This window comes from Hyla sarda, chromosome 4 (genome assembly GCF_029499605.1).
Source record: "Hyla sarda isolate aHylSar1 chromosome 4, aHylSar1.hap1, whole genome shotgun sequence".
NCBI lineage: Eukaryota > Metazoa > Chordata > Amphibia > Anura > Hylidae > Hyla > Hyla sarda.
The window spans coordinates 134041760-134055322 of NC_079192.1; the positions used below are offsets into that span (position 1 = coordinate 134041760).

The window sequence follows — 13563 nt, forward strand, 5'->3', positions numbered from 1 at the left end:
CATTAGACTTTTAACTGTGTCTGCTCTGTACAGATCTAATCTGCTGGGCCATAAAGGAGAAGTGGCTGAGGAATTTGGCACTATAATGAAGGCTGTATGGACAGGTCAATATAAATACATAAGCCCTAAAGACTTCAAGGTAACAATTGGGAAAATCCACGACCAGTTTGCTGGGTACACCCAACAGGACTCCCAAGAGCTGCTGCTGTTCGTAATGGATGGACTCCATGAGGATCTCAATAAGGTAATCCGCTTTCCACTTAAGAAATCATTCTTTAATGAAAAAAATGTGTATTCTTTATCTTACACTACAAGAATGGGCCTATATAGTACAATACTCTCCAGTACATTCTCTCCAAAATACACTAGATCAGGGTTTTATTGAATGTGGGGGTTCTGACCCCCTGCGATCTCCTGGAGGGGGCCTGGCTATTTGCTTGTCCGCTGATCGCTCCTGCCCCCACCATTGAAGACTCTCAGGAGTGAAGTCCCGCTCAGCCACTCGCCAAGCTAAGACGGGACCATCTCAGCCAGTAAGCATTGTACATGTATGACTGCTGCGTCCTAGGGGACTATGAAGCGAGCTTAGGACATGTGGATATCCACTTGTGGCAAGTCGCAGGAAAAATTGACATACATGTACATCCTTTTGCGGGAAGGGGTTAAATTTGATAAAAAGATGCGATTAGCTGACAAATAAGCAATAGGCCAAGCATTGCTTGGCCTATTAAACAGGACAATATATACCCCTTTGACCGATTTCCCCCCCCCCAAATGTAATTCAGCCATTAGACAGTGTAAATTTAGACTAAGGCAGTTTAAGACTGAACCAGATTTCTCACAGTGGTTCAGGTTGTTTGAAAAATGTGGTGTCCTATGTTTAGACTTACCAGTCTAAGGCTGGGATTACATATGTCCGGTTTCCGGCATACCTAACCTCTGCTTAACCCCTTAAGGACTCAGGGTTTTTCCGTTTTTGCACTTTCGTTTTTTCCTCCTTACCTTTTAAAAATCATAACCCTTTAAATTTTCCACCTAAAAATCCATATTATGGCTTATTTTTTGCGTCGCCAATTCTACTTTGCAGTGACATTAGTCATTTTACCCAAAAATGCACGGCGAAACGGAAAAAAAAATCATTGTGCGACAAAATCGAAAAAAAAACGCCATTTTGTAACTTTTGGGGGCTTTCGTTTCTACGCAGTGCATATTTCGGTAAAAATTACACCTTATCTTTATTCTGTAGGTCCATACGGTTAAAATGATACCCTACTTATATAGGTTTGATTTTGTCGCACTTCTGGAAAAAATCATAACTACATGCAGGAAAATTTATACGTTTAAAAATGTCATCTTCCGACCCCTATAACCTTTTTATTTTTCCACGTATGGGGTGGTATGAGGACTCATTTTTTGCGCCGTGATCTGAAGTTTTTATCGGTATGATTTTTGTTTTTATCGGACTTTTTGATCACTTTTTATTCATTTTTTAATGATATAAAAAGTGACCAAAATACGCTTTTTTGGACTTTGGAATTTTTTTGCGCGTACGCCATTGACCGTACGGCTTAATTAATGATATATTTTTATAGTTCGGACATTTACGCACGCGGCGATACCACATATGTTTATTTTTTATTTTTTTTACACTGTTTTATTTTTTTTATGGGAAAAGGGGGGTGATTCAAACTTTTATTAGGGAAGGGGTTAAATGACCTTTATTAACACTTTTTTTTTACATTTTTTTTGCAGTGTTATAGGTCCCATAGGGACCTATAACACTGCACACACTGATCTCTAATGCTGATCACTGGCGTGCATTAACACGCCTGTGATCAGCATTATCGGCGCTTGACTGCTCCTGCCTGGATCTCAGGCACGGAGCAGTCATTCGTCGATCGGACACAGAGGAGGCAGGTAAGGGCCCTCCCGGTGTCCGATCAGCTGTTCGGGACGCCGCGATTTCACCGCGGCGGTCCCGAACAGCCCGACTGAGCAGCCGGGTCACTTTCACTTTCACTTTAGAAGCGGCGGTCAGCTTTGACCGCCGCTTCTAAAGGGTTAATACCGCACATCGCCGCGATCGGCGATGTGTGGTATTAGCCGCGGGTCCCGGCCGTTGATTAGCGCCGGGACCGACGCGATATGATGCGGGATCGCGGCGCGATCCCGCTTCATATCGCGGGAGCCGGCGCAGGACGTAAATATACGTCCTGCGTCGTTAAGGGGTTAAATCTAGGCTCAACTGATGCCACAACATACATCAGTTGTCATCAATTGTGTAGCATCCGGCGTCCATTATTTATGAACAGTGGACAGGGGGAATGCAGCAAGCTATGTTCCCTTGTCCGGTGCCGGTCCGGCATGTCCAATCATCTAGTGTCCAAACTGAAACGCCGGATGAATGTAAATCGTCCCATTCAAATGAATGGGGTCAGTTCTAACATCAGTTTCCCTCTGGCGCATTTTCGGCAGCGCCAGAGGGAAAAGATGGTGGAAATATGTAAAGAAGGCCTAAGTTTACACCACATATTATTTGACTAAATGTGTGGAAGAATTGTCATGCATGATATCACATTTAAAGGCACATTTGAAGCCACATCTCTCTTGCTGAGCATTTTTAATAGTAAATCTTCCCCATTGTGTATGCAAAGTCTTCATTCATTGACCTCAAAGGGAAAGCGAAGCAAAATAAGGGTACATTCATATATACCGCGTTTGCTGTGGATTTTGTGTTCAGTCATTTATTTACATGCTGCAGATTTTGTGCTGTGTAAAACAATCTCCAGCATCAAATCTGCCGCATGAAATCCACAGACAACATAGTATATGTGAATGAATCCTAAAACCGTCAAAACCTTCACTGTGTGATTAGTACCAGTACACTTAATGCCATTGAGCCCTGTAGCCCTGTCAGTGTTTTAAAGGGGTTTTCCACTGACCAGCATTCAGAACATTTAGTTCCTAACACTGTGCTCGCGCTGCGGGGGTCGGCCACACCCCCTCGTGATGTCACACCTCGCCCCCTCAATGCAAGTCTATGGGAGGGGGCGTAGCGTATGATGAAGGTTAAGCTCTTGTTAGTGATGCTGCTTTCTCCCAGCAGACTGATGCTACTTGCTGGCTGCTTTGATTTGGTGTACAGATTACTAGTATATCATGTTATACAGAGAAACATTATATGAAGTATACATTACATAAATATCTTATTTTGTTTTGTTTTCTATTTTTTACGTGTCCTTTGATGATCCTTGTAGAGAGTAAGTAAGCAAAATAATTTATCCATGTTTGTAGAGGTGACAGGATTTATTTTCAGTTTGTATAATAGACCTGTGTTGGTTTTGTGTCCAGATAAGCTTTTACATAAACTGAAATGTCCATGTTTTGTCTTGTTCAAAATCTGTTGTCTTTCCATTACAACTGACATGTTATTTCATTTCATCTTCTGTTGACTGATGGTGCTGTGCTGTGGTGTGTCCATTAAATGGGGGCTGTTTTCCCACATACATACATACATACATTACTGTTTGACAGTCAGCTTGAAGCCAAGCACAGGTGTAAGCTTTGAAAACAAGGCTCGGCTTCCAGCTAACTGCCAATCAAGCAGAGACAGGGATGGAAGAGTAAGCAAAGAGCCATTCCAGCCACTAGCACTTAAGGGGCTGGGGAAGTCTTCTTTGACACTTTGCACTAGAGAAGAAAGTATTTTTCTATGTTATAAAAGCACAGACCACAGGTACCATTGTGTCTTCTTGTCCTAACAGTTGTTATGCAGCTGACAGATTCCTTTTAAACATCTTCAAGTGTCGTGGTGTTTAGGTTTGTGTCCTTCACCACAAGGCCATCCATCTTTTTCATTTGCTGCATTATAATTTGTGAAAAGGTGTATGTGAAAGGTTAGTATGGTAAAGAAAAGCATTAAAGAGCTTTTACCTCCATGAACACTTATCCGCTTTCCACAGGATAGAATATGATTGTGGCTGCTGGTATCTCAATCTGAAACTCCTATACATGAACATACACAGCAATGCACATACTTAGCTACCACTTCCTTTATTGTCTATGAGAGTGCCAAAAATAGCCAAGCGCAGAACTCGGCTATCTTCAGCACCATAGACAATAAGCGGACACAGTAGCTGTATTTATGGTGGCAGACCCCCTCTAAAGTTTTAAAGTTTAGTTACTATGTAGTTCTATGCAGCCTCAGAGTCTCCATCTTGACCACAGTAGGCACCATTTAGTGCAGATGGTACTAAAACATATGTCAGCTTACACTTATTTTATCTACTGTATTTTTCTAATGTCAGTAGGCCATAAGTGATTGTAACAAGCGGTGTGATCTGTTATTTTTATGCAGGCTGATAACAGGAAAAGACATAGAGAAGAAAACAATGACCATTTAAATGATTCTCAGGCTGCAGACATGGCGTGGATGAAACACAAGCAACTCAATGAATCCATTATAGTGGCACTTTTTCAAGGACAGTTCAAGTCAACTGTGCAGTGTCTTACTTGCCACAAAAAATCTCGCACATTTGAAGCTTTCATGTATTTGTCTCTACCACTTCCATCGTCAAGCAAGTGTTCTCTTCAGGTATCTGTCTGAAGCTGGTATGCTCCTATTCTCAGAAAGTAGCTGTAGATTAACAAAAAAATTTATATATTTTTTTGTGTGTCATGGTGACATGTCGATCTATAATTTTGTTGTCCTAAACAAAGTCCAGATGTGGGAACCCCTGTGATCAAAGTGGCCAGTGAACGATTTACGCGCTGTAGACATAGCTCTTCAAGCAAAGCACTTCTGACCCTTTTTTCGTAGCAAAAAAAGACTTTGCACCCAAACCCACACCACTGAAACTTTTGACATGTCACTACCACATTTCAAAGGTTTTTCCGAAAGATATCAAAACTGATAAGATCTTTTCTAACTTTGCTACAAATGTGGCTGCCACCATTGGACAGATTTAAAGGAATGTGTCCAATTTGCTGAACCGGCATATTTTGTGGGTATGACTGCTGTATAGGGAAAAGTACAAGCAGTCCAGCTTCCCCCCCCCCCCCCCCCCCATAAGCCACTAATTAATTGTATCCTTTTAAATGTGAATGCATTACCTTGATGGTTTTTTTTTAGAATAGGGCCAGATAATGGAACATGTTCTTCTTGTCTATTTTCTAATCATTTATTTTTATTTAATTTTAAGTACAGTACATTATTATTTTTTTGTTTTATGAAAAGAAAACAACCATCGGCAGTACAAACACATGAGCATCTGTATACATTACAGTACAAAATATTATGAACAGTGTAAGCGGCACAGATAACCATGCTGTATGGGTAATCACATTAGTAGGCTTGCACCAGCTGATATCAATATAAAAAAAAAGTGAACGGAAAAGGGAAAAGGAAAAAAAAAGCATAGAATAAACAATAAGGTAACTAGAAAACCTACCCAGCACTAGCTCCTACCCTAGGGTCACCTGCTCAACCCATGGTGATGGGCAAGAGGATGTAATCAAGGCACAGCAGGAGGCATGTGATTAACCATGTTGTATGAACATTGGGTCAGGAGGAGGTACACCAGGGCCCCATACTTGATCAAATTTAGCGGGCGCTTGTTATGCTTGTATACTATGTGAGATACAGTGATGGCCGTAAATGTTTTCACCCCTGAAATTTTTCTAGAAATACTTCCTTTTCTCGAAAAATTTCCACACACAGCATGGACAACAGAAAGAGAAGAGAACTGTCAGAGGACTTGAGAACCAAAATTGTGGAAAAATATCAACAATCTCAAGGTTACAAGTCCATCTCCAGAGATCGAGATTTGCCTTTGTCCACAGTGCGCAACATTGTCAAGAAGTTTGCAACCCATGGCACTGTAGCTAATCTCCCTGGGCGTGAACGGAAGAGAAAAATTGATGAAAGGTGTCAACGCAGGATAGTCCGGATGGTGGATAAGCAGCCCCAAACAAGTTCCAAAGATATTCAAGCTGTCCTGCAGGCTCAGGGAGCATCAGTGTCAGCGCGAACTATCCATCGACATTTAAATGAAATGAAACGCTATGGCAGAAAACCCAGGAGGACCCCACTGTTGACACAGAGACAAAAGCAAGACTACATTTTGCCAAAATGAACTTGAGTAAATCAAAATCCTTCTGGGAAAACGACTTGTGGACAGATGAGACAAAGATAGAGCTTTTTGGTAAAGCACATCATTCTACAGAATGAGGCTTACAAAGAAAAGAACACAATACCTACAGTGAAATATGGTGGAGGTTAAATTATGTTTTGGGGTTGTTTTGCTGGCTTTGGCACTGGGTGCCTTGAATGTGTGCAATGGGTTTTGGGTCACACTGTACAGCCCAGTGTCAGAAAGCTTGGTTTGTGTCCGAGATCTTAGGTCTTCCAACAGGACAATGACCCCAAACATACATGAAAAAGCACAGTGAAATGGATGACAACAAAGCGCTGGAGAGTTCTGAAGTGGCCAGCAATGAGTCCAGATCTAAATCCCATTGAACACCTGTTAAGAGATTTTAAAATTGCTCTTGGGAAAAGGCGCCCTTCCAATAAGAGAGACCTGGAGCAGTTTGGTGGTCCAACATTCTGGCTGAGAGGTCGAAGAAGCTTATTGATGGTTATAGGAAGTGACTGATTTCAGTAATTTTTTCCAAAGGGTGTGCAACCAAATATTAAGTTAAGGGTGCCAATAATTTTGTCCAGCCCATTTTTGGAGTTTGGTGTGACATTATGTCCAATTTGCTTTTTTTGTTCTCTTTTTTGGTTTAGTTCCAATACGCAAAAGGGGGATATTTATCAAAACCTGTCCATAGGAAAAGTTGCTGAGTTGCCCATAGCAACCAATCAGATCGCTTCTTTCATTTCTCAGAGGCCTTTTCAAAAATGAAAGAAGCGATCTGATTGGTTGCTATGGGCAACTCGGCAACATTTCTTCTGGACAGGTTTTGATAAATCTCCCCCAAAGGGAATAAACGTTTATAGCAAAACATGTGTTACTGCAATCCTTTTCTGTGAGAAATACTTCATTTTCTAGAAAAATTTCAGGGGTGCCTACATTTACAGCCATGACTGTAATTGACCAGATTCTTTCACTTAGGGTTGGAGACATTATGGAGGCATCCATCTTGCCTGAGATGGTTTTTAACAGCATTTAGAGAGATGCTTTACAGCAAACCCTACGGACATAGGCACAATTCTCTGGGGCTGACACGATTAATTTGCATAGGATAGATTTATAGATATCCTCTGTGACCTATGCAGAGGTCATTCCAGGGGGCTGGAGGCTGAGCTCTGTACATATAATTAAATTTATAATTATTATGTTATCTCTCTAGTGGTGTGAGCTTTGACTGTAATTCTGTCTGTAATACGGAGGACACTGCTGGAAAGTAATCTTCACTGAACAGGAAGTCTCAGCTTATTGGGGGAGATTTATCAAAACCTGTGCCGAGGAAAAGCTGCCCAGTTGCCCATAGCAACCTATCAGATCGCTTCTTCCATTTTTCGCAAAGCCTCTGCAAAATGAAAGAAGCGATCTGATTGGTTGCTATGGGCAACTGGTCAACTTTTCCTCTGCACAGGTTTTGATAAATCTCCTTCATTGTCATTATTATTATTACTATGCTTAATGGCCAGAATGAAAACTGCAAGATTTCAGGCTTATTTTAAATTTGGAAAGTTATAAAAAATAAAAATAAAAAAAAATAAAATCACCAAACATTCTTAAAAAATATGTTTAACATAAATACTAGATTTTAACAGGTAATTTTCAGATGACATCCCCTTTTAAAGAAGTATCATACTAGACTATACTAGTTTGTAATTATTGAGTCATTGAAGAGATCTAATCTTATTTTTTAATTATTTAGGATTGCCTTAAGTCTTTTTCCAAGGAAGAGAAGCTCACGGATAATAATAGATTTTTTTGCAGCAACTGTAAAACTAGAAGAGATTCTATTAAGAAAATAGAAATTTGGAAACTCCCACCAGTTCTTCTTGTGCACTTAAAACGGTAATTTTTTAAACTTTTTGTTTATTTTTGCGATATTTCACATAGCTGATCCAACTGATCAGAAATTACTTCATACAGTTATATCTGTAAATATATTTTCTAGATTTTCTTATGAAGGACGCTGGAAGCAAAAGCTTCAAACATTCGTGGATTTTCCTTTGGAACACCTTGACTTGTCACAGTATGTGATAGGACCCAAGACGTTTAAGAAGTACAGTTTATATGGTGTATCTGTAAGTAGCTCTTAAATCTGTAGTGGAGATTTATCAAAACCTGGAAATGTTTCCAGAATCAGATCACTTCTTTCATTTTTCTGAGGCCTTTTCAAAAATGAAAGAAGTGATATGATTAGTTGCTATGGGCTACTCAGCAACTTTTCCTCTGGACAGGTCTTGAAAATTCTCCCCCCATGTCTTTTCCTCTTTGAAGCCGTTGCAAAGTTAATAATTCAGTGTAAATGTACAAAATTATTAATTTCTATCATTGAATTTTAAATTGAATAGCCAGAAATAACCTTTGTTCTAATTTGTTACCTTATTAAACTCTTTGTGTCAATAGGCATACGTGTATGCCTGATGTTAGTCTAGGAGAGGCTGGGAGGTGAGGGTGGGCAAAGAGGCGTGCCAGGCTGTGGCACTTGAGCAGCTCTGCCCCTCCTCCTCGACACTTGGCTGAAAAATAAAAAGGCAGTTTTATAAGTCTGGCAACCACCATCAGCTCCAGGAAAGGTGCAGTTTGCTTTTACACCCTAACAACTATCCCATGGTGTTTGCAGTTCTTAAAGGAGTAATCCATTAGTGAACAAGTGGTGAACAACTTATCCCCTATCCTAAGGATAGGGGATAAGTTGCAGATCGCGGGGGGTCCGACCGCTGGGGCCCCCCGCGATCTCCTGTACGGGGCCCGGGCAGCCCGCACAAAGGGGGCGTGTCGACCCACGCACGAAGCGGTGGCCGACACGCCCCCTCAATACAACTCTATGGCAGAGCCGGAGCGCTGCCTTCGGCAATCTCCTGCTCTGCCATAGCGATGTATTGAGGGGGCGTGTCAGCCGCCGCTTCGTACGGGGGTTGACGCCCGATATCTGGCCGGAGAGCCTGGCCCCCGTACAGAGAGATCGCAGGGGGCCCCAGCGGTCGGACCCCCTGTGATCTCAAACTTATCCCCTATCCTTAGGATAGGGGATACGTTTTTCACCATTGGAATACCCCTTTAACAGAAAATACAGCTGACCAGATTCCCTTTTAAGGGTCTATTCACACGTACAGTATTCTGTGCAGATTTGATGTGCAGGATTTCAAGCTGTGTTCAGTCATTCCGTCTATATTGAAATCTGCAGCAGAAAATCCTGCACATCAAATCTGCGCAGAATACTGTACGTGTGAATAGACCATAAAAAGGCATTTCCAACTTGCAAACTTATCCCCTATCCTGTGTATAGGGGCTAAAAATTGCAAGTTTGATATACCACTATAACTATAATAGGGCTTCTCCAATAATAATAATATATATATATATATAGATAGATAGATAGATCTCAATGGCTGGCATATATCATTGTAGTGTAAGTGAAGCATTTATCTACACATTTATTTTGTGTGCTTGTTATGTATAGGAGCACCAGATTTATTAAACGGTCGCAAAGCATCTGATAAATTTTGTGCAGGTCACATTTTCTGAAATTTCTCTCTTGACATACACCAAAAAGCTAAGTCTGGGCTGGTGTCGTTTTAGAGACTTTTCAGTGGCTTTGTGCCTTTTTTGCTCCTTTTCACAAAAAGGCGCAGTTGATAAAATCTTTCCATATCATGTGCATTGCCAAAATAGATGAATTGCAACTCAAAATAAGCAGAAATGTATAAACAAAAACGCGCTTGTGCCTTTTTTTTGCGCCTTTTTTTTACACCTTTTCTAGAAACAAAATTCAGTCTTAAGGCTATGATAAATGTCAGCATGTGTGTGTGTGTGTGTGCGTGCGTGCGCGCGCGTTCGTTCGTTCCAAACGGCTAAAGATATTAACATGAAACTTGGCACACATGTTACTTATATGTCAACAACAAACATACAATGATTAGAAAATAGCACAGGTGGCTAAGGAGTTCTACTAGAAAAAAAGTCATAAATATATGAAAGGGGGCGATTAGTGCAACCCTAAACATATGAGAACATAACACTTAGCACACTAGGGCTTCATATATCACCTCCTTCTAAGGTATATAACACAAAGGAATTTGAGTCATTCAATATAAAAATATGCACTTTATTGTTTTACATTTAAAAACATATAAAAAATACATGGGGAGAAAAGGGCACAGGGGGGAATAGGACAAAAAAGGTGTCACTAACTGCCAGTACAAGTGGGAATAATGGCATCTAATACAAAGGGGTACAAATGTGCAATGCATTAATGTTAAACAGACATTGGTCTTGTAATACATACATAGCAGCATAATACCGACCTATGACAAGTAGAAAGTGCAAAAGTGCAGCAGGAGTGACGGCACACAGTGCAGATACTATTTATATAAAAGCAAGGCCAATCAGAAACCAGGGATGGCAATTTTGTAAATGTTACACACCTGTGTGTTGCCGGGTTAACTCAGTCTCCATATCGGCGCACGAGCCTCCGAACGCCGTGCGTACTTCCGTCTCACACTGCCCGTCATGTGATTTGTCATGTGACAGAGTCAGCTGATGCGTTACCCAGAATTACGCACGTTGTTCGGAGGCTCGTGCGCTATGATATTTTCAGCTTACAATATCTTCATTAGAAATCAGTCCCACCTGAGGACAGGATATGGGGATGGGACGTAAGGACAGGATATGAGGTCAGGATATGAGTCAGAAGCTTCCTCCTTTGTTGATTTTCCTCCCCATCAAGGACTAGAAAGGAAAAACTGGGCAACGCCGGGTACTCAGCTAGTAGATTATATAAAACTCTGTGTGTGTGTATGTCAAACAAAAAAATAGTTAAATTTTCCCTAACCTACCCCCATATGTAAAGGATGGGGTTTTTGTTTCATGTCCCATACAAGTATATGGAACTACTGGTACCATACTCTACAATCTCCACTCTGCATCCCCTGGTGAATGCGTCAGTCCAGCTGGCAAGCTACACCCTCCACGCATACCTTGCTCCATCTTGCAAAGACACGCCCACACTTTAAGCCGCCCCCTTTTATTTTACGTTTACAATATCTTCATCACAACTCAGCCCCACCTGAGGATGGGGACAGGATATGAGGTCGGAATATGAGGAGGGGGGTCGGGATAAGAGGAGGGGATATGGGGTCAGGATATGATGAGGGGATATGTGGTCGGGATATGAGGAGGGGATATGGGGTCGGGATTTGAGGATGACATATGAGGACAAAAGCCACCTCCTTTGTTGCTTTTCCTCCCCCACAAAGATTAAGTAGGAAAAACTGGGCAGCGTTGGGTACTCAGCTAGTATGTACATTATAAGACATGTAGGGAAGTTGCTGAGAGAACCAGAGTTGGGACAGCTGCACAACCCGTGGACATGTAGGGCTTCAGTTTATCTCTGTGGTTATGAAATGAATTGGCTGCTTCATTATACTGAATTCACTAGATTTTCTTTCTTTAGGTCCTGGCCACATATTTTTGACTTGACTTCTTGACTTGTATTTTTAACAGAATCACTATGGTGGATTGGATGGTGGGCATTACACTGCTTACTGCAAGAATGCCTTGCGACAGAGGTGGTATAAGTTTGATGACCATGAAGTGTCAGAAATATCAGTATCATCTGTGAAGTCCTCGGCGGCATATATCCTCTTTTATACTTCAATGGATCTTCGAGGAGCAGAAATTGCGACATAAGAGTTTGTCCAGAAATTAATCTCTGGAATACTAATTGAAAATGTCTACGCAAATGAAGTAGATGGTTCTACATAGTCTTGATTTTAAATGAAAAGGTGCGGTATCACTCAGTTCAGCACCAGTGAGGTATCAAAAATCGAGTGATGGAACTATCCTTTTTCTGCTCTGATATTGTGGTATTGCAATAGAGGTAAGGGGCACTAGAAGATTGGAGAAAGTGCAGCCACATTTTTAATATCATACAGCTCTTAGAGTCGTTGCTTGTACTGACTACTCTATAATAAAAGCATTGAATGGTAGCTTAGGATCTTCACCTCTTACCTCCTTACCTGCTTACCTTACCTCCTCTTTATGGACCAGTCTATACTACACATTATATAATCAGATATTGGCAGGGATGGGCTAGGATCAGAGGAATCTTGCAGGTTGGAACACTGCTCAAAGTATAAAATCTGCAGCAGCGAGATACTGAAATGCCTTGGATGTGTCCTTATTAAACCCTGAATGAGTAATTCCACATTTGTCTAGTGTTCTTTATCTTGCCTTTTCCATATGCTTCTCTACTGTGATATACAAACGGTCTAAGCAGATTTGGAATGTATTTGAATCAATGACTGCATACTTGCACATCACTCCTATGTATGTAACTTTTTTGTTGTATATTCTGTGTATGTAAAATACCTACAGCACTTGATAAATTATTGTTTATCCAAATAAATCTATCTACTTGAGGATGTATACAGTTATAAAATCACCATAAACCAATGTTTGGACCCTTCCACACATTTCTATAGTGGAAACAGCTTTTCTGGGGGAAGAGTGTTACAGATATCCCTAAATGAGGGTGATCTTTATAAAAGACAGGAGATATCAAGAGAACTGTTCTTCGTCCAGTTAGGCTAGTTATTCACCTCCATGTGTGACTTAGGTGGCCATTGACAATTGCCCATATTGTTGCCCAGACTTACTGTTCTCAAATCAGTAGATGGTCTGTGTGGTTTATTCCATGATCATTGGCTTCTGAAGATTAATGCCTCATTGCTATTTTTTCTAATGCTGCGCTTATCACGTATAATTCTACTATTCATCACAATTATTATCCAATTCCATAATTTCACTGTAATTTAATTGTTGCTTTTTTCATCTCGGATACCTGCTAAATATGATTTTGATTTATTAGTTACTTGAAACACATACAAGTATTCGAGTCCCAGCAGGAGTCACCATGGATATGTTAAAGGGGTACTCCGCCCCAAGAAATCTTATCCCCTATCCAAAGGATAGGGGATAAGATGTCTGATCGCCGGGGTCCCGCAGCTGGGACCCCCACAATCTCTGTGCAGCAACCAGTGTTCGTTTAGAATGCTGGGTGGGGCAGCGGGGGTCATGATGTCACGGCCACACCCCCTCGTGGTGCCACACCACGCCCCCTCAATGCAAGTCTATGGGAGGGGGCGTGGTGTGACATTATGACCCCCACCTCCCGCTCCAAGATGTTCCGAACGCTGGGGCAGCAGATTACCCCTTTAAGTACATGAAAAGTGTGCTCTGAATAAGAACGCCATTTTGAATTGATCAAAATGCTTTATTCTCCTTATTTCAGTTGAATATCTTTCTGTTAAAATTTTTTGGGAAAAATATATGCACTTAATTTTCTCTAGAAATGTGTTTTAATAAAGTTTTTCTT

General features: G+C 41.1%; 1 protein-coding gene across 3 annotated transcripts in view; it reads left to right on the top strand.

The window, feature by feature from the left end:
- Nucleotides 1–12149, top strand: part of USP8 (ubiquitin specific peptidase 8) — a 163051-nt gene extending 150902 nt beyond the window's left edge. For all 3 annotated transcript variants that reach the window (XM_056572187.1, XM_056572188.1, XM_056572186.1), the window contains 5 exons: nt 34–244; nt 4358–4594; nt 7891–8033; nt 8137–8266; nt 11691–12149. In XM_056572187.1, coding sequence (XP_056428162.1) covers nt 34–244; nt 4358–4594; nt 7891–8033; nt 8137–8266; nt 11691–11876 — 907 coding nt within the window. In that variant the 3' untranslated portion in view covers nt 11877–12149. The remainder of the gene's footprint in view (nt 1–33; nt 245–4357; nt 4595–7890; nt 8034–8136; nt 8267–11690) is intronic.
- Nucleotides 12150–13563: the final 1414 nt, after the last annotated feature.